The sequence below is a fragment of the Sciurus carolinensis genome, chromosome 3, assembly GCF_902686445.1.
Source record: "Sciurus carolinensis chromosome 3, mSciCar1.2, whole genome shotgun sequence".
Lineage (NCBI taxonomy): Eukaryota > Metazoa > Chordata > Mammalia > Rodentia > Sciuridae > Sciurus > Sciurus carolinensis.
In genome coordinates this window covers 13,187,113-13,208,410 of record NC_062215.1, presented here as the reverse complement: position 1 = coordinate 13,208,410, position 21,298 = coordinate 13,187,113, and the positions used below count along the sequence as shown (strand labels likewise).

The 21,298-nt window shown below is 42.8% G+C and overlaps 1 protein-coding gene across 6 annotated transcripts in view; it reads left to right on the top strand.

Moving 5' to 3' along the window:
* Positions 1 to 10,453, top strand: part of Helz (helicase with zinc finger) — a 151,555-nt gene extending 141,102 nt beyond the window's left edge. For all 6 annotated transcript variants that reach the window (XM_047544352.1, XM_047544357.1, XM_047544356.1 and 3 more), the window contains 2 exons: positions 663 to 915; positions 4,410 to 10,453. In XM_047544352.1, the coding sequence (XP_047400308.1) occupies positions 663 to 915; positions 4,410 to 4,744 (588 nt within the window). In that variant the 3' untranslated portion in view covers positions 4,745 to 10,453. The remainder of the gene's footprint in view (positions 1 to 662; positions 916 to 4,409) is intronic.
* Positions 10,454 to 21,298: the final 10,845 nt, after the last annotated feature.

The following is a 21,298-nucleotide window of genomic DNA, read 5'->3' as shown; positions in this document are numbered from 1 at the left end:
TGGAAAATAGCTGTCTGCAGAGTAAGGGATTTGGGGTTGTGCAAGTTCAGGAAGTTTAGAGCAGAATATATATGTAAGTTAATCTGGTTTCAGACGTGTAAATAATATTTTGAGCAATGATATTCTCTGTCAACCGATGAGCAGAAGAAATGCAGTGAAGTCCGGTCAGAAGTGCTTATGCTGGACAGAGGAATCATGCTGCCACTGGGTCTGAGGGGAGATAAGCTGGGGAGTTGTGAAGGCCCAGGAGATGAGTCTGGAGCAGATGACTCTGTTCCAGAAGCTGCGTTTCAGCTGATCTGTGGCGACTTCACCCATTTCATCTTGAACAGCTGTGCTTCTTCATCACGCTCTTACTCTGCTGATACCTAGAATAGACTTTTAGAACTGGAGACAACTAGTTCAGCTCCTGTGTTTTACAGATAAGAACAGAATCAGAAGTCAGGCGTGTATCGTCACAGGACTGCCTCACAGGACAGAGCTGAGTTTTGAACCCAGGTCTGCTGACACCATGTCCAGCATTCAGACTCCCCTTTTTTTTGGTCAAGAAGCGAACATTCTTGAGACTTTCTGCTTAAAGCAAGGTTGCTGTGGGCCTGAAACAGGAAGGGGGTGTGAAATGAGGTGTGCTGACTTATGAAATGTCCTTTTTCTTTGAGTAGTATGAACCCAGAGGACCTGGTCGGCCCTTGTACCAAAGAAGAATCTCATCTAGCTCAGTCCAGCCTTGTTCTGAAGAAGTAAGTGCTCCCCCAGACAGCCTGGCGCCGTGTAAAGAGCTGCAGGACCACGGCGACCCACCTTCTTTCAGCTTCTCAGCCCCGGAGTCCTGGGCGAATGCCACCTCATCAGCCCCCTACCAGAACATTCCGTGCAATGGATCCAGCAGGACAGCTCAACCCAGAGAGTTGATAGGTAAGGTGGAATGGGTGGGGCACCAAAGTGCAGTGGTTTTAACTCCTCAGTGCCTGGGTAATTACAAGGCTTGCTTTCTTAGAAGAAAATTAATAAATCAATCTGGTTTCAAACATACAAAGAGTATTTTGAGGAAAGCAATTTGTATTCTCTGCCAGTGGATTGACTAGAAGAAAGGCAGTGAGGTCCAGTTAGGAGGGTTTGTGCTGCACAGGAGGAATCACAGCTTGCTACCAGGTCTAAGGAGAAATAAGCTGAGGAGTTATGAAGGCACAGGAGATGAGTCTGGAAGGGACCCACACCCCATGTGCATTATTATCTTTGAACAGTATTCAGTGCTCAGCGCTCAGAGCTTGTGCCCTGGGCATGCACATTAATTTAGGAATAGATTGATTCCATTTTTTTTTATAGTCTGGAAGGTTAGCAGATATAACCTTGTTTAGAAACTAATTATTTTGACCTGCTATTGAATAAAAGAATCAAAGGAACTTAAAATGTAATTCTGAATAGTTAGAACTACCTTTGCTTGGGAAAAGTCTGTTTTCTGTTTTGGGAGTTTTGTTTTGTTTTGTTCCATCAGGTGTAAGGGTGGCAGTCAGCTAGGTGGATAGCAGTTTTAAGGGTTGGTTGTCAGCAAGGTGTGGCGAGTGTGCTGTAGCCACAGCTGGGTTTAGAAATCCTGTGTGTGAGCCACACATCCACGCAGGAGGCCCGGAGTGGAGAAGGTTCTGACTACTGGAACCCTGCCTGGAAGGTCTGAAGCCTTCCTCTTTGACTTTGGAACAGGACTGCTGTTCCGTCTTTCCTCTGTCCTGTCCCCGCCCCCTTTAATTATATTGAACATAAAGACACTGTTACCCGAGTTCTCCAGTGTTGTCTTTGTAGGCCGCAGACACTGATCTTTGTGAACAAGTCTGAGATCTTTGTGTAGTGAATTTCTGCTCTGGTAGCATCAAGCTTTGTATTCAAAATTAATTTCATTTGTCTTTAGAATGTGAATCCATTGTTTCTGTAACTGACCCATTTTTGAGTTTGTGCAATACAAGCATATTTTTAGAACAATGGTCATGGTAGGGCAAAAATGTAAAAGATTTTACTTTTGTTTCCTGGCAGGAGACATTGTCATTTTAATCTTAATCTTTCAACATTCATCAATACTTTCTATGTGTAAGCGGCTGTATTTCGCCTGGGGTTGCTTAGTCATTCTTAAGGTGCAATATAAATAACACTCATGTTAGTATATTTGAATTTTCTAGAAATATGTTACAAATCAGTGATGATAATTTGTTACTTTTTCATTGTATTGTTTATTATAACGAATTTAAAAATAACATCATTTCTTTTTTTCACCTAAGTTTTAGGTTAGCTTTTAGCCAAAATCATTTAAAAATTTGACCTGAGCTGATAGGGTAGAAAGTTCCTGAACAGATGCTTGAAACCCATGTTATTTATTGTGTCTTTTCTGCAAATGTAGAATGATTTCTTTTTTTATTACTGGGAGATAAATTTAATATTTCTTAGCTGAAAGTAATACTTAAAGATGAAAAAAATTAATTCAAAATCGCTAGTATTCTGAAGCACAACTTTTTGTTGATTAGTTTTTGTTCATTTGTTTTTTGGGTTTTTTTGTTTGTTCGTTTTAGAGAAATGTAGTAGTGGTACATTGGACAGAAAATGTTCACCGCATAAGAGTTTTGAGATTTGTTTCTTGGACTGGAAGAAAGTTATATTATGTTGCTTTTAAATTAAAAAGAGATCACTGTTCTAGGAAAATATTAAATCCTTTAAAAATAATCTTGAACAGTTTTTTTTTTAATTTTAAAGTTTTAAATAGTACTGTTAAGTTAGTATATTGACTAAATGAAATACTAAAATGAATTATGTTTACCTTAACTCCAAATTCTAGTTTTATATCAGGCAACTGTTTCTGATGTTAAAATGCTTTTAAAACTTTGTTATGTTGGGTGTGAAGTAGTGTCCATCAAGTATTACTAGTGTTTCAGGAAAAAAATGAACCCTGTAGCGTGGGTTTGAAAAAGAAATCTTAGGCTGTGTTGTGGCTCAGTGGTAAAGCCTAGCATGTGTGAGGCACTGGGTTTGAATCTCAGTACCACATATAAATAAATAAATAGATAAAGGTCCATTGATTAAAAAAAAAAAAAATATATATATATATATATATATATGTATGTATGTATGTATATGTAAAACAGTCTTAGTAGGATTGGTTGGTTGGTTTTGAGAGGGTCTCACTATGTGGCCAGGCTGGCCCTGAACTCCTGTGCTCCAGTGATCCTCCTGGCTCAGCCTCCCCGGTAGTTGGAACTATAGGGCTACCACTCCGGGCAACGAGGTTTCTTTTTTCATTTCCTTTTTTTTTAATGAACTTATTTTGAATTCAAGGGTAGAGCAGCCTTGTTAAATATCTGTAGACCTGTAGATCCAGAGAGGGAAATACCCATTCTCCCTCTTTTGGCAATTGTGTTGAGCTACATCCTCAGGAAATAAACCAACTTGGCCTAGCTCAAGTACAAAGATTTTGATTGGCATTAAGGTACAGGAAGACCAACTGGATTCATGAGAAGACCTGGATGGTTTTCTGAGAGATGTACATAATTTATGTAAAGTACACAGCACAGGGTACCCGGCCTCTAGTAAAAACTCAGATACTGGATGTGATGATCCTGACCTCCCTGGGCAAGCGCCGTGGCTTCCTCTGTATACCTACTCCTTTCTTCTGCCCTTCTTTGTGGATCAGTCTTCAGATTGCTCTGCTTCTCCATGTGTGTTTAAGTAGCTTTGAGTGGGCTCCACATAACCGAGCTTATAGGTCTGTATCTATCTATCTATCTAAATTTTGATAAAGAATAAAAACAAAAGCTGTGGTTTTGTGGACAACAGCACAGGTTAGAAATGATGGAATCAGAGAAGATCTTGAGAGTGAGGCAGATGATAGGAAATGTGACAGCTTATAACTGCCTTTTTTTTTTTTTTTTTTTTTTTTAAGCACCTATTCCATGTTTACTGATATATATTACAGGAAAGCGTGGCACTGTGAACAATTGGAATTCATGCCACTAATTAGTTAGGATAGTATTCTGAGCTATTTTGATCTGAAGTTTGCATATGCAGCTCATTTTTATTTAGACAGAAACATACTCATATTTACAATCTGTGAGCAGCTAGTATGATAAATATAAAAATACAATTGTACAAATTAGTTTTTTATTCCTCAGCAAGCCTTCACATTTGACCTTTAGTGTTTACAGGTTAGCTATGCCAGTCCACGTGGTGGTTTTGTGTTTTCATGAGGTAGAAGAGTTTGGTTAGATGTGTTGTGATTGTAGCATTCTGTGCCAGAGGTCTGACCTTATGCTTCACTGTTCCTCCCCACATTCCTGGAGGTGAGTCCCAGCTCGGAGTCTCTGAGCTGGGGACATGCGTGCACACCACTGGCGGGCCCTTAATCCAGTGTTGTTGTTCTCTACTTTTAGCTCCACCTAAGACTGTCAAAGCCCCCGAGGATCCGCTGAAGTCTGAAAACCTGGAGGTGTCCAGTTCCTTCAACTATAACATGCTGCAGCATCTCGGCCAGTTCCCGCCCCTCATGCCCAACAAGCAGATTGCAGAGTCGGCCAACAGCAGCAGCCAGCAGAGCTCGGCAGGCAGCAAGCCAGCCATGTCCTACGCCAGCGCGCTGCGGGCGCCCCCCAAGCCCCGGCCCCCACCTGAGCAGGCCAAGAAGAGCAGCGACCCCCTGTCTCTGTTCCAGGAGCTCAGCTTGGGGAGCTCCTCGGGCAGCAATGGCTTTTACTCCTATTTTAAATAATCACTTTTTTTTCCTCAAGGGAGAATGTTTTAATTTCTGTTTGTATCAATAGAATTAAGGTAGTTGGACTTCATCTATAGATGCACAGTTCCCTTTGTTTTAATATTAAATATGTTCTCACTTAATTGCTTTGCTGCTAGACTTGCAACTAATTTTTTAAAAGTATATTCCATTATTTTGCATTTTTGATGTGAGTCAGAATTTTGACAGCTTTTATGTAGAATAAAAGATATTTTTAAATTTGTGTATTGTTACATATGTTTGCATCAAGCTAGCAGCTAAGAGGTTAATTGTGCAACTATAAAAAAAAAGAAAAAAAAAGTTTGTCTAAAATGTATTTAAAAAGAAAAAAAATTGTAAGTAGCATTTACATTTATTCAATAATATTACCATATGCTGGGTTTCTGTACCAGAAATGGCCAGTTGATGTACAAATGTATGTTATTTTTGCTCAAATTCATTTAAAATTTTTTTAATAAAGGGGCAGCATCTTCTAAATACTTTTAAGTTTTATCAACTTTTTTTTTTTTTTGTGACAGGATGCTGCATTCTGAAACTTTTATAGTTTTAGACTATGTGTGATGTGCTGTTGTAATCTCCATCCACCGTAGGATAGAGTTAAAGGCATTCTTTGCAGGTGTATTTTGTGTGCCACTGTTTTTTGAAATGTGGAAAACATTGGCATACTTAGTTATTTTTTTGGACAAGCTACACATCAAGCTTGTTTTTAATGTTAATTTGATAGTGTGTGTTTTTTTTTAAACAAATCATGAAGCTGAAAAATTTTTAGGATTGTTGGTGCTTAGTAGACTTGATAACTATTTTAAAAATGCGTGAATTTAGTAAAACCCTTTTTTTCTCACTATGCATGTGTACATGTCTGTAACCTGGCTTCCCCATCTCCAGTGGTAAAAAGAATCGTGCCGCTTTAAGGTTTGGGTTTTTTTCCCCCTCCAGTAAAAAAATTTTGGTACCTTATTTGATGTTTACATTAAAATGTGACATTATACATGGCAATTCAAATATTTTGCTAGTTGTTTTGTTTGAGGAACATTATTAAAGAAAAAGTATAATGTTTGTCAAAAACTGATCAAAATTCCTCAGAATTTGGGGCAGAAAATTACTCTTGTTTTTATGTCTTTCAATTCTTCAAAAATATCCCTATTGAACTTATATAAAAGTATAAAATTTGAATAACTATCTTAAATATTCTACAGTCTGACAATTGTTTTGAATGAACTTTGGTAAAATTCAAAGGAAAATGTTTACCCTCTTAAAACTTGTGGTCCTATTACACATTTGAAGCAATGCATGTCCTGATCATTTTCTTGACCTAGTAGTGATACTTTTATATTTCAGAGATCTCTTGAAACTACAGTATAACTTTTTTTTTTTAATAAGATAAGGCCGGGAACATTTCATATGGACTGAACCTTCCTGATGATCCATTCAAAAATAGTTTTTTGGAAGACTACTTTTGATAGACCATCCTGTAGTCACAATACATTTTTAAAACCGGGTTGAAAGTGACAAGGGTAAAGGAAAGCTACTTATATCTCTTAGGTGACAAGAGGTTGATTCCTGTTGGCCAGCTACAGCTCCTGTTTGGGATGAAAGAGTGCCTTTGGTTAAAGGACAGCAAGCTGCAGGACAAATGAGGCGTGCCTCGGGCCAGTTCTACTTTTCTGCCCAGAGTGTGGTTCATCTGTGGTGGCTTCGTGGTGTGGGCTGCAGGTCTCAGTCAGGGTGGCAGAGGTAGACCTGGAGACTGCAGACATGTCAATCACAGGTGGAAAGCAGCCAACGAGCGACAGCACTGGCTTTATGTGTTCGATGCCACATCCGCACGTTTAGCTGTGTCAGCTTTGCTTAGCCTACTTCAGCCAAAGGAAGGAAGAACTGTGTGATGTTGCTGTGTATTTCCAACTCTATTCAAAGCTCAAGGCATAGCTCTATTGGAAATTAGGTCACCCCAGTGTGAGATGTCTGTGAAAGATAGTTGTCCCATCAGTGGTGATTTCCCCTCGCGCCCATGCAGTATGCAGGACAACCCACGCTGGATGAACGTTCCAAAGCATTTTGATGATATGAAGACAGAATCGTGCTGTCGGGGCTTTCAGCTGACCCCTTGTCATGAGGTTATTGCCTCATTGTCTGTTTTCCATACTTGAATCTTATCAGTTTTAAATTATTTATATGTATGTTTAGTTAAGGAGGTCATGTGCACACCACCTCATATGAATATATTGATGAGGGAAGAGGGTTAAGGAAGCTGGTAAGTGGCTTTGCCACTCTCTTTCTGAGCAGTTATTTCTAAAATGAACAGCCGTCGCCATTTGTTAGTCCACTGCCCTAAATGTCCAGGCACTCCTTGTCGCCTCTTCTACTGCTAGCCAAGGATTTGAATGCTTCCATCCCACACTCTTGACATTCGGGATCAAGTGTTCACTTTAACCCTAACAAGCTTCCTCTTTCTCAGCTTTACTTAATGCACTCTTTCCAACTGTGCTTTAAAGACTCTTTTTCGTGCACAGTGTCTTGTAATAGTTTTGAGCAAGTCTTGCTACAGGAATCATTGCAAGTTTCCATTGAAATGAGGCCTAGCTTCTGTGCTCTTTAACAGCATTTGGGTACGATTTGCAAGTACCCAAAAGTCACACAATAAAAATAACTTGTTTTCTTATTTCATATCCTAAGTTCAACCTTAGAGCTCAGAAAGAAAACACACACACACCCTGACACTTTAAAGAAAACTTGATGATAACTGTGGAATAATACCAATTACCAACTTCCTTTTCTTCCAGAACAGATTTCTTCTAAGAGGTTAATTGTTCACATGATTTCTTTCTACTTCTTTGTTCTTTGTATCGCTCTGAAGTTTCCTTGTTCTTGCCAGAACTATTTTTTATTCATTTCACTTTTTAATTTCAATGCAACTTGAGATTTTCTTTCTTTTTAATCTTAAATTCTTTTAGGTGATTGTGTGTAGAGTAATTCATGCATATTTTTTTCCTGATCTAAAAATGCATTTTTGTTAAGATTTGAAGAGCCTTATTTGCCATAATATGGATATTTTCTGGTGTTTTGTTTGTTTCTTTAGCATTTGCTTTGTCAAATTGTTAGAGCAGAGTTTTGTTTTTGACTAGCCAGTAGTTAATTATTGACCACCTAAACTAACATAACCCCAGTTTTCCTTTCTTCACGCAGCTTTGCTTTTTGTCCAGGTCATCTTGTGTATGTGAAATACCATACTGCTGGCAGGATGTTTTTTTCATCAGAGATTCTAGAGGAAGTTCAGGTTTGGTGTAAACATCAACTGGTCTTTTCAGTTCAAAGAATTGCAGAATAAGTAAAATAAGTAGAATTCCCACTGACTAAGCATTACCTACTTAAACACAGCAACCTCTAAGACCTATTTATGAAAATAGTTTCCTTGTTTATGAAGGTGTTGAAGTTGCTGAGGAAGCTAACTGAATTTGCTAACTTTGAGATCATTAATATATAGTATTGTGTGGCTCTAGTGTAGTTGGATTTTATATGTTTTCAATATTTTTCACCTCGAGAACAGAGCTATACACATAAAAGAATGTATCTCTAGCCATCTTGGCAAAAAGGGTGTAAAAAACAATTTCCAGATAAATTGTTATTAAGAAAATTAGATTTCCTGAGATAGCCGTTTAAAAAGAAACACTTGTGGTCATATTGGTCCACTGTGAAGTTGTTTTTTAAAGAAGGAATCCCAGAAAAATTTACAAAAAGACAATGTTAAAAACTTTAAATATATCAAAAGATAAATTGCTGCTTTAGACTATTATTTAGGCTAGCCATCTCCTTTTCCTCTTTCCAGCTCCTCAGAGGGCGTTATTTGTCTTTTCTGATCTCCCAGACCTTATTTCTGACTAACAGTCTCCTTAACATAAGAAAGTTCTCAGTTTCTACCATCACCCCCTGCGTCTTCCTGAATCCCCAGGCAAATGTCGTCATGGGTCTCATTGTCTCTTCTCTTCTATCACATGATCCATGTTCAGACAGCCTAGAAGCTAGAAAACCGTGGATGATGTTCTGTAATACCTTGTTCAAAGTGTCACCTGGTGGTGGTGGTCACACTTCGTAAAGGTGCCAGAGTAAGTGGCACCTCAGTCTTCAAAGTGCCCAGCAGGATAGGCTTCTTGAGTTGTCCATGTACTTGAGAATGGACATTTACTTGCTGAAACTTTACTGTGAAGCTGCTAAATTTACACTTACCACTTTCACCCCTGTTTAATTAGCAATCTCAAGACCGTTGCTGTATGGAGTCTTATAAACGTTTCACATTCTTATAAAACACATTCAGAAAATGGCATTATGTTATTACATTAAACTAGAATATTGAATTAAACAGGTTAAAAAATAATTTTAATGTAACATTTAAAAATTTTGAACTTACTGAAAATATCAACTTTGGAATGATCTTTAAGGAAACAGCTATTAGAACTCCTAATTTTGTTTGAAGGGAGGTACCTAAGAGAAGAATCTAGACTTACAAATGTGAACTGTGGTTAAATCCCAGACCCAGTTATACAGTGGTGTTCTAGACCTTCTAAAACTGGAGTGTTAGGAAAACCCAGAGATGTTCATATAGTTTCAGTAATCAGAGTTTTAGACCAGACTTTATTTGGAATTTGTTCAACAGAGAGATTTTATTTTGATACAAATATTAAGCATAAAGCATAGTAAGTTTTATATAATTCTATGAGTTCATTAAACAATATTATGAAATTTTCATTATGTTCTTGGGGAGTCTTTTTAGCTATTTCTACCTCATGTATGAGGTCTCTTCTGTATTTTATTTTGCATATTAGCATGTGATTGCCTGCCTTAGAACTATATATAGGAGGGGAAATCAATATTATTATCTTTTAAGAAATTTTTGATTTTACAAAATAATTGTTTTCATTAATACTTTAACGTTTGAGAAATAAGGGGGAAAGGGTGGCAAATGACATAGGTTTCAACAGAGTAGTATCTATATACAACCCTGTCCTGTTTAAGATTTTAGAATTGTGGCAGGATAAATGGGGGGGGGGGGAAGTGGTTCTCAAACTTTAGCCAGCATCAGACTTACCTCAAGGTTTAGTTGAAGCACAGGTTGCCGGACCCACCCCAGAGTGTCTGATTCTAGTAGGCTGGAGCCTGATCACTGACTGGCTTTCGCAACAAGTTCCCCGCATGCTGCCAGTCCAGGGACCACACTTTGAGAATCACTGGTCTAGAGAAAGTCTTTCCAGCCATACATTTATTTACTTAGTATAAAAAACTCATCTTTTGAGTCATTTTTACAATTCTGATGCCATGAGTGGCACATTCATGGAGAAAGACTCTGCCTTTGGATTGGCCGCCACCCCTCTCTCCTTCCCAGTGGGGTCTGTGCTGCTCTTCCTCATTAGGGTGAAGGAGCTCTTTCACTTCCGGGGTGAGTTGGTTTTGTGTACACGGCTGCCTGGTCTTCGGTCTGGAAGCTGTGTGTGTGTTTGATGTGCTTAGAGTCGAGTTGATCTTGATGATCCCTGCACGTGGAGACGAGAATTATGGAAAGAAGCCATCAGCATGTCACGAGAATGCACTTTGCATTTGTCGAGGCGCTAAGTACAGGAGTCCCTGTCCTGAGATGGCAGTGACGTGGAGCATTGAAAATGATAGATAATACCCAAATAATGTATTCTGTAGTTTTTATGGTTTTTTTTTTTTTTTTTTTTTTTTGGGGGGTGGGGGGAGGGTGAGGGCAAAGGATTTGCTTTTCAAATTGTGTGTTTCTCAGGTTAACAAAGTTATTTTAGATTCTCTGCCATGCCAGCAGGTGTTAGGGAGAGCCTGAGGTGTTGTATATGGCAGAAAATAAATAATTGTTTCTGATTCCTTTGCTACCTTTAAAAAAATCTGTTTGCAAATCAGTTTAGGGGAATCTACCACCTACACAGCATGAGTTATTCATAAATATACATGTATGAGCAAGTTATTTTTGAGAAAGAAACTGCCTGTCACATAATAAATCTGACAGGTCTTTGGATATTTTTACATTTGTGTGGTGTTGTTTTAATATCCACCCTGGACTGCACCATGGGGGTATTGGGCTCTGCTTCTGGATTTTAGTTTGGCTTTGAATTTACTGAGATACTAGCAAGAAAATAAAATCTATTTTTAAGGTAATAGAGTATAGAATGACTTAGGCCTAGAAGTACACGAAGACCATCTTCTGGAAGGCACGGCTGTGGCATTCTTAAAGCAGTACTTCCTAGTGGAAAGGCTTGATGAGCTCTGGTGAGGGTTGGTGGTCTGTTCGGCACAGGTTCCTCTATGCAGTCCCAGCTCGTGGGGAGCTTTGGTTTATTTACACTTGGCCTTGCATGACCCCTTGTATGCGAAGACCTCTTCATATCTTTCAGTAGGTCAGAGGGCACTTTTGTCCAGGCTAACTTTCCAAAGTGTCACTTACACCTGAGGATGTTTCTCAGCAACCCCCACCTCTCACTAAGAGGAATGGTCCTGGATTTTCTCCTATCCAGACCACACCTGCTCCTATAAATCCATGTATATGACATTATGTACATCATGTACTGTATCTGATTTCTGTGCCAGTCATCTGACCTGATTCTTTGAAGCCCATGAAGGTACTGGTTATATGTAGTAGTTGTATCCTAGGTAAATATGGTGATTAAAATACTTCTCTAAATTATAAAGGTAATGGGTTTTGCATTTTATTAAAGGGACCTGTTATCAGTGACACAGGATTTTTTTTAATGCTTCAAAAATACAGTTCTCTAACTTGTTCAGCTAACTTTGTAGGATCAATAACTTAGCAAATTCATACTGGTTCTTATTGGAAAGCTTTCCTGAAGAAGGCGATATAAAATTGAACTGGTCAGTTTCCATCTCTTTGAAGTGCCAGTTGTACAGCCACTGAATTGAGCATAATTTATGGCAAAATTATTATTTTTCTTTGCAGTAAATGATACCTCATCTAAGAGGCTCTGATACCTGAAGAGTTTATTCTTTAAAGTAAAAATGACTTTGTACCATAAAATAACCCCAAAGCTACTCTCTAGGGTTTTTATTTTCCTCTTTCCTTGTCTATGTCTCTTCTTTTCTAACCTAGTTTTTTGGAATTACTTTAGCTACTTCGGTTCCTTGGAACAAATTTTCAACTTGGGGTCTACAGTTCCTACAGTGTGGTCATTGTCTCAGTGAAGTTCTTTTGTTTTAAAAGATTCATGGTAACACAAAATGTATTTTACTGCTACAACTAAAATGTATTTATAATAAAATGCCTTTTTAATAATTCGGAGATTCAGTTCTTATGTGTGTGAACTATAATTCTCTGCTTCCTTTTACTTCTAATTTCAAAGATCTCCCAGAAATGAAGTAGTTCAGTTTAATCATCTCAAATGGTAAAACTAATGGAATGGAGAACTCCCTGTCAGTTTGTGAGGTTGTAAATCTAGTTTCCAGAAATTTGTGACTTTACTTAAATCCCTAAGCATAAGGCTTTAAAGTGTTACCTGAAAGTTTAGAGATCACCAGTGGTCAGTGAGAAAATCATCTCTTTTCTAATTGTCATTCAATACAGATCTGAATTGTTTAAAAATGTCATGAATTACTCTTAACAAATCACTTAGTTGTTAACTGTGGCTTGTGTTCCCTGAATTTGAGAACTCATAAGCCTAATGTACATCAATATATATGTAGGTATAATGCACTTCACTGGTTTGTGGCAAGTGTTAATTCATCTGTCAAAAAAAAATTGCTGTCTGTGCAGAAAATTGCCCTGAGTCAGGGTCTTGTTTCTTGTTTTTGTTTGGAAATAATTGTTTGCATTGGCCATGATGTGGTTTTTAGGAAGCGTTAGCAGGTCACGGAATGCTTTGTGTGGCCTATTTTATTTTTAACATCCTATTAATGTGGCACTGTAAATCTAGCTTGAATATACCTTAAGGTTTATAAATGGAAGTAGATAGGATGGTTAGCCTTTCACAAGAACAGCTTAAAATCCACATCATTGCAGTGAATCTTTTTTTTGTCATTGTTGCATGCTGGGAATTGAACCCAGGGCCTTGCACATGCTAGGCAAGGGCTCTACCATTGAGCTGCTTTGCCCCAGTGAATCCATTTTTAGGCTAGTTATCTTTTATTTTCTTTTGAGTTAAATTGATATGGCATAAATCTTTGGATTTTGGAAAGAAAAACAATTCTTTACATATGAAGTCCAATGGCTTTGGAAGTCTCCTTGTACTGCTCTCCCCTCCTGACAAGTAACCCAAAGTCATTGTCAGCAGAAAAGTGCCAATGACTCCCTCCTGGGTGTCCTTTGGTATTAATGTGAAAGCATGAAACAATAGGAAAACCAAGCCCTGCCTTCCATCAAAACTGCAAGGTGGGAAATCTGTGTGGCAGGCACGCCTGGGGATGGAAGCTAGTGGTGGGAGGGAGGTGGGATGGCAAGTGGTCTGCCCTAAATTGGGTTAATCTGGAACACTGAAATGCCCCTATGGTTGATTTTTTAGATTTATTTTTATTTTTTGGTACCAGAGATTGAACCCCGGGGCGCTTAACCACTGAGTCACATCCCCAACCCTTTTTCTATTTTTTTTTTTTTTTTTTTTTTTGCTTAGGGCCTCGCTAAATTCCTGAGACTGGGTTTGAATTTTCGATCCTCCTGCCTCAGCCTCCCGAGCTGCTGGGACCACAGGCCTGTGCCATGGTGCCTGTCCTGTGGTTGGTTTTAAGTAGCTGAGGAACTCTGGGTCAGAAACTGACTCTTGCTGCTTGAGTTAGGGTTCTGTCCTGACCAGTCAGTTCCTGAAGAGAGGAAATCCTCCTTGTGACTCACTTCCTGTTCATCCTATCAACTGCAGCCAGGCACCTCTCTGGAAGCTGGTCTGATTGGGCCACTCTTCTGGAGGGTCATCAGTGGCTCTGTACCACGTCCTAAGTTTCTTAGTGGGACTGGAGGCATCCCAAGCCTCCTTCCTGAGCACTGCTGTCGCAGGCTGTGGCAGACCAGTCCCCATTCTGCCTGCGCAGGGCCTTGACTGTCTTGCTGCTCCATTTTGCTTGGCTCAGGCTCTTTGGCCCTCAAACCCAGCCCCAGCTGTACTTCCTGGAGTTTTACTTATTAATCAAGACTAAACTTCACCTCCCTGTGCTCACCGGGGAACCTGCAACTCTCCGCCTGCAATTAAGCCTTGTCACAGTTTTTGTATTATAATGAAGAGTTTGTGAACTTCTGGGTGGCAGGGGTCATGTCCTCAGATCTCTAAACCTTTAGCACCAGAAAACAGCCTTCCATGCTTGGGGCAGCTGCCCTTGGCAGCAGCGGTAAGCCATGGCCTGCCCTCCTCCCCCCACTCTCTCAACAGTGACCGTGGTACCCCTGTTAGAACCTTTTGTTTGACAGCTTCACCATGGTTATGTCAATTCTGATGGATGCTGCCTCCTTTAGCACAGGCTGGTCTGTGAGGCATATACCTACCACGCAGAGCTCTGCAAATGTGATGAAATCCCCCTTTGTCTAAGGCTCTGGTTGATGTTAAATCCTCAGAGGGAGGTAATTAAATTGAATAGAAGCTGCAGCTTGCAAAACCTATGTGGTATTATCCCACTCTTAGCTCATTAAAACGGATGCTCTGCAAATTGATTTAAACCCTTGTTTCAAGAAACTTGTGCTGCTAATCCCTGAAAACAGAGTGGTAGTGCTTGGCTGATTCAAAGCAGCCCGCGCTGGACCCTGGAAGGAGGGCGTGGCCGGCTGGCCACTCAGAGGGAGCCAGAGAAGAAGGTAGTTTTGATGGTTGTCCTTCTTAATTGAACAGAAACAGGAGTGACAGGCTGCCTGGACGTAGGTGGAATGCCTGAACATGTCGGAGACCTTGCAAAGGAAATTTGAGAATGTTCCAATCAGTCCTCAGAGTTTCGTTTCTTTACATGCAAAAATCTCGAAGTCACCAGAGTAGTGGGCTTAGTCTTTGTCCCTGGCTCTCACATCTACCTGCTATTTTGCACAAGTGGGTCTCTAGGCTGAGGTCTTTTCAAAGAGAAATACTTGCAGATTCCATCTTCTTAGCTTTGTGACCAGGTTTAAAGCAAATTCCATAATCTGGGGCAAAATTAGCAGGGGATCAGAAGGTGGGTAAGCTCAAGGAATCAAAACTTGTTCTCCGGGTGCTAGAGTTTAGATGAGTGTACCCTGACAACCCATGTGTTAGGCAAGGTTTGTTCTGCAGTCTGTGGTGTGATTGGGAGGTGGTGGGACCTTGAAAAGTGGGAACTCCTGGCAGCTCTTCAGGTATTGGGGACATGGCTTTGAAGGGGATTGTTGCACACCAGACTCTTCTTCTCTTTTTACTTCCTTGCAAAGAGGGAATGGCTTCCTCTGCCTTGTGCTCCTGCCATGACGTGCTGCTGTGCTACCACAGGCCCAAAGTGTGGGGAGAACCAGTCGTGGACTGAAACGTTCAAAATTGTGTGCCAAAATAAACCTTTCTTCTTGATAAGCTGATTTATCTCAGGTATTTTTTACAGTGACCCTTTATGCCATCTGGTACCACAGCAGTTCCTGCTGAGCTGGTTCAGTTGAGAGTGGAAGATAAACTGTTTTGAAGAAGAAGAAAAGAAGTTGTGATCTAGTGTCATTAAAAGTGACTTTGTACTTTCCAGTCAAGCCCTTCTAGAAATCTCTCTGTACTTAAGACCATCATCTGATATGCCCTAGCTTAAAATGTCATCTCATTTCAGAGCTACACAGCCACCGGCTGGCCTGTAGCAAATGCAGCAGGCTTGATCTCATTAACCTGACTTGAGGCATGAGCGGGGACAAATCATTCTGGCTGCAGACACCTGAGGCCTGGGAAATGGATCAGGAATGGATTCTTTCTTGCTTCCAAAGGCCTTTTGATGTGCTTTCCCGTTCTTCCTTGGAATTCCTCCGGCCCACTCTCCCTTGAACAGCTTTCTAGTTTATGTGCTTATTCAACATACCAGAATGTCCTAAGGACACTCTGTGCTGGACACTGTGTGGAGGACTTGGAAAAAGGATTGGGATGGGGAAGATTCTAGTTGCTAGGATCCAAGGACTTCAGATGATTCTCAATGGCTTCCACAAATGTTAAGAGGATCCTTTTCCGCTAACAAAGTCTTAGGTTAGAACCTAAATGTATAAGGCAGCTATTGTACTTACCTGTTATTTAGTATACCTACATTTGCAAAAAATCAGTTCATTAGAGCAATGATGATATTTTCAACAACAGAAACATTTCACATTGGAATTTATGGACTGCAACTATAGATACCGTCTGATATCAGAATCAGACCTTACTTTATTTTGGTTGGGCAATATAAGAACGCACTGTGATTCATAAAAATAAATTGCTTGCACCATTTTATCTGAGCAGACATGCCTGGGCCTGAAGCTTACAAAGACCTGATGCAGAACTAAAATCCTAATTCATGAAACACATACAAGAAGTTGAGATGTACACAGAGAAAATGACTCTAGAAACTTGTTTTTAAGGTCCCCTTAGGGGCTGGGGTTATAGCTCAGTTGGTAGAGTGCTTACCTCACAAGCACAAGGCCCTGGGTTCAAATCCCCAGCACTGCACAAAGGTCTCCTTAAAAGAAAGTTCCAGTACAGTTTTAGCTCTTTGGAGGTCTCTAAAGTACTGAAATGGTGTACATAACACATGTAAGTGCTTCTTACAATAAACTGGAACCCAGTTATCGCACAGTTCACAAGGGAACTTTGGAAAAAGGGGTCTCCAGAAAAGTGGGATCCAATGAGATTGAACTCAAAATACTCAGTAGAGGAACAGACAGCTCAGTCTGGAAGCAGAAAAGAACCTGATTCTGATTCTTAGCTTGGTCCCTCCCTTGCTGTGTGAACCTCAGTTTCTTCATCTGTAAGTTGGGGATGATAAGAGTACCAACATGCAGGGCCCTTGTGAGATGGAAGAGAGGAAGTCCAGAGCTCTGCCCGGGGCTTGGCTCTGGTTCAATGTCATCTTTATCACTCCTGCAAGTGGATTGTGTGGTGATTTATTTAAACTATGAAAGTCGTGTTTCCCAAACCCAGGGCCAGAGCGTGTATTTCCTTGTGTTAAGATCACGAGAACAGCCCTGCACGGTGGCACACACCTGTAATCCCAGCGGCTCGGGAGGCTGAGGCAGGAGGATCGTAAGTTCAAAGCCAACCTTTGCAAAAGCAAGGCACTACGCAATTCAGTGAGACCCTGTCTCTAAATAAAACACAAAATAGGGCTGGGGTGTGGCTCAGTGGTCGAGTGCCCCTGGGTTCAATCCCCAGCACCAAAACAAAACAAAAAAAGATCAGGAGAACAGAACTGGGGGAGCCATTCTGACCCACGCTCTGGTCTCATGTGAACTGGTTTCATGTTGACAGGTGAGAGACAGAGGCCCACAGACCTTCCACAGCTGCCCACTACACCACCAGGCCTCACCCACAGCTGCAGGACCTGGTGGGTGGTTGAGGGGCAGCCTTCTGTGGATCCCTGCCCGCAGGGATTTCATGGGATGTCAGACTGGTGGCCAGTTGTCCTGGGCCGGACTCATAGTCCTCCTGTCTTCCCTGATAGCGGTTTACTCTTCCTCCTTCCCTCTCTCCTTCCCTTTCTTCCTCTTAGTTTCCCATGGCACCTGGCCTGGCCCCAGGGTTCAACAGTGCATCCGCTTGTGGCCTCTGCTCCCCAAACTCTGCTTCCTTCAGACCCTGAGGGCAAATGACCCACCACAGGACGAGAGTGCCAAGGGCCTGTGCTGTGGAGAGCAGGCAGGACCTGAGCTGAGGTCAGAGCTGGGCCTTCATGCCCTACACAAGGCGCCGTTTCTGGTCCCAAGGTGTCTTCTACTGTTCGGAGTCGGTCTGGGGAGTGGGCGCTTCCCTCAACCAGACCTGACACACCCTCTGCTGCAGGCCACTTCCGTGGGACCTGCAGAACCGCAGCTCTGGGGTCCTGGACCACAGATGGCTCCGCTCAGAGGACAGCCCTGGAGCTGGGGGGCGGGGCAGGGCCCTGGCTTCTGCCCACGCTCAACTCCATGGCAGAGGGACCAGGTGCCCGTGGCCTCCATCCTGCTGCCTCCAGTGGACGGCACAGGCCTCAGATCCGGGGTGCCTTTCCTCCTCCCTGCTCTGCGAGGGAGGGTTGCACGTTGTCACGTCTCTGCCTCTGGGACGCTTCCAGGTGAGCCGTGTCCCTGTTTTCATGGTCCCCATTTGTGCTGTGAATCCGAGTTGGGGACTCGGCGACGTGGCTTCTGAGCTCCTTCGGTGCTTGGGCAAGAGCTCTCAGGTGGTGGCTGTGCAGGCAAATTTCCCACCCAGGGCCACTTTGTGAGCTGAGAGCGACAAGCCTGAGCCCAAAATGAAGACGCCCAACACGTCAGCTCTTTCACACTCAGGCACAAATTCTCGTTGGGGACAAAGTCGAGGGAACAGAAAGTGTTGTTCCTCACAATGGCAATTACCTTAATTAACTTTCTGGGGGGAGCAGGATCAGTGGCCCGTGTGGGGATTAACTGGTTCTGAAAGCGGGCAGGGTATAAATTAGAGATGAATTTGTAAATCAAATATCTGGTCAACACGGATGAGTGGCGTGGGCAGGGAAATACCACAATGAGAGGTGGTTTTTTACCCTCCTTGACGGAGCAGCTAAAAACTGAAATCAAAGGTACAGAGATCCTTGAAATTTCAAGCCCAGCCACTTGGGCAGGACCTACCATTTGTTAGCCAAAGACAGTAAGACACCTTCTGTCCCTTTCCTACCCCCAGTATCTGGGCAAAGGCCCACTGAGCATTGGTAAGGGGTCCTCAGACAGGTGGGATGCTGCAGCGTTGGTTCTAATTTCTGTTTGGCAGTTGGTGGCAGTAAGCAAGCCTTCTCTGATCCTCAGTGTCCCTCTGTACAATGGGGATAATAGCCTTCTGGGACCATGCTAAGCCATAGGAGTGAGACACAAAAGGAAGATATCAGTCACCTTGGTGTATATCTCAAAGAATGGAAAGTGAGGATTCAAAGAGGTGTTTTCATGCTCTTTGCAGTATTATTTACAATCGTTAAAAGTTGGAAACAACCCGAGTCTCCGTCGTTGGGAGGACACACAAACAAAATGTGATATGGATTCACAGAGAAATATTATTCAGTCCTAAAAAGGAAGGAAATTCTGACACACGCTACAAGTAGAACCTTGAACGTGTTGTGCCCAATGAAATAAGCCAGACACACAGAAGGACAGTTATAGTCTGATTCCTAGAAAAGTCCTAGAGGCGGAGTGTAGATGGTGGGTGACAGGAGCCAGAGGAGCAGGCATGGTGAAGTCTTGCTTAACAGGTACAGAGTTTTAGTTTGGGAAGATGGAAAGATGGATAGTGGTAATGGTTTTACAAAAAAGTGAGTGGTCTTCACTGAATCCTACACTTAAAAATGGTCAAGATAGTAATTTTGTTAAAATTTTTAAAAATTTAATTTGTAATTGAATTTTAAAAATCTGAAATTAAAAAAAAAAATAGCCCTTATCACCTATGACTGACTAGCTCATTTTGGCTCATTTGCCTTCTGTACTTCATGGAAGGAAGATGGTGGAGCTGGAATGCTGAGACAGGGAGAGGGAATAGCAAGTTCGGTGGCTGTTAAGCTCACACGCGCCCACTGAGAAACGAGGGCGGCGATTTCCGAGGCTCGGCAGGTGCTGGAGCTGCTGCTCTGTTCTGTCCGTGGCCCCTCAGAGCGGGGCCTGGCTGGGCCTTCAGTTAACCAGACCCGAGACCAGCTACCTGCCCACTGCAGATGCCCCTGGCGAGCAGTGCTGGGCAGTGGGGGGCGCTTCCCTCCCTGGTTTGGTTGGTTGGTTAGTTGCTGCCGCGTTGTCTTTTTCCCCACGGAGGCTGGTGCGGGCGCCACCGTGCCTGGCTGGCTGGCAGCTGCCCTCCAGCCCTTCAGCCGCATCGTGGTTCCGTTGCCCAGAAGCCGCTGTCAGAGGAGCCAAGCTCTGGGCACCAGATGGTCTCCATTCTGTGGATGTCCCATTCAGAAGTCAGAACCACAAGCATCCGCGTGGAAATATAAAAAGCACACCAGTCCGACTGGGCTAAAAGTAAAAATAAGACTAAAACAGAACCACGGGCCTTCCAAACCGCTTGGTGGGCCGCCTAGCCTCTGGCTCATGCACGTGTCCCGCTCCCTGGGTGGCCAGGACTTCCGCTTCCCTGTTCTTCTCTTCTACCTGGACCATCTTTGCATTTTGGGGGCAGTCTCCTGCTGTCGGCTGTGGGACAGAGCTGGGGCTGTGGCCTCCGCCTGCCCGCGGCTTTGACTCTTGGCGTGGCACGGTGCAGCCCCAAGTTTTCGATGACATTTTCGGATTTCCTAACTGTGGGTCAGACTTTCTGCTCTGTCCCTGACTCTGAAGTAGGGGGGCTGCCGCAGTCCACCTCAGGCTCCTGGCCACCCCTCCAAGCTCCGCCCCGGCCCTGAGGCATCAGAGAGGCCTCTTCGTAAGCCCCACTGTGGCCACCACCCAGGGGCCTTCCAGACTCACGTTCCTTCCTTCTAGATTGTTCTAGGTCGAGGTGCAGTGAAAGAATCAACAAGTGTCTTTTGTAGATGTGAACAGTGAGGGGTCAATGATGGGTCTAAGGAGTTCACGGTGACTCCAGAACAAGGGTCAGCATTTCCCATAAAGGTATTTTTAGTTGTGCAGGAAAACGGCTCTGATGAACCTACTCAAGGCTGCTGTGGTGCAGAAGCAGCCACGTTGCCCGCCCATAGGATCAGGTGTACGATTTTACTTATGGACACGAATTTGAATTTCATATAATTTTCACATGTCATGAGACAGTTGATATTTAGGATTTCTCCTCCTCCTCCTCTTCCTCCTCTTCTTCCTCCTCCTTCTTCTGTCATCTAAAGCTGTAAAAACTGCTGGTAACTTGCAGACCACACGAGAGACAGGGAGCCAGGTTTGCCCCACAGGCTGGGGTCTGCCAACCCGGGTCACAGAAGAACAAGCCCAAACGGGACCCTGGTGATCCCGGCCAGGCATGGGAAGATCTCGTCTGCCAGGCGCGTCTGATGTCTGTTTCTGAAGCTTTTGGGTGAGTACAGTGGGGTTTGGAAGGTGGAGGATTGCAAACGGTGGCACCCCGGGTGGCCTTAAGTGTCCGACTGCTAAGCCCTGCTTCCTGATGTTCTTTGCAACAAAAATCTGGCATCCAAAACCAGAGCCTGTGACTGTGCTGCTTCAGCCCAACGGTGGCCCTGGCTGCTTGGCAGGCCTGACTCTAGAAATAACCCCACCTATTTTTAACACCCTCGCTCAGTCAGAGGGTTTCCAGTTTCTCCCAAGCAATTCCAGAGTCCAGAGGGACAAGGTGGTACTCAGAACCTCCAGATCAGGTTGGCTTCCCCTCCTCCCCACCCTCCTCCCAAGTGTCCCCAACATCCTTTCTTCTCCAGGGTCCGGGACCCTTGGCTGTGACTGGGAATCCAAGTAACTGCTATGCAAGGTGC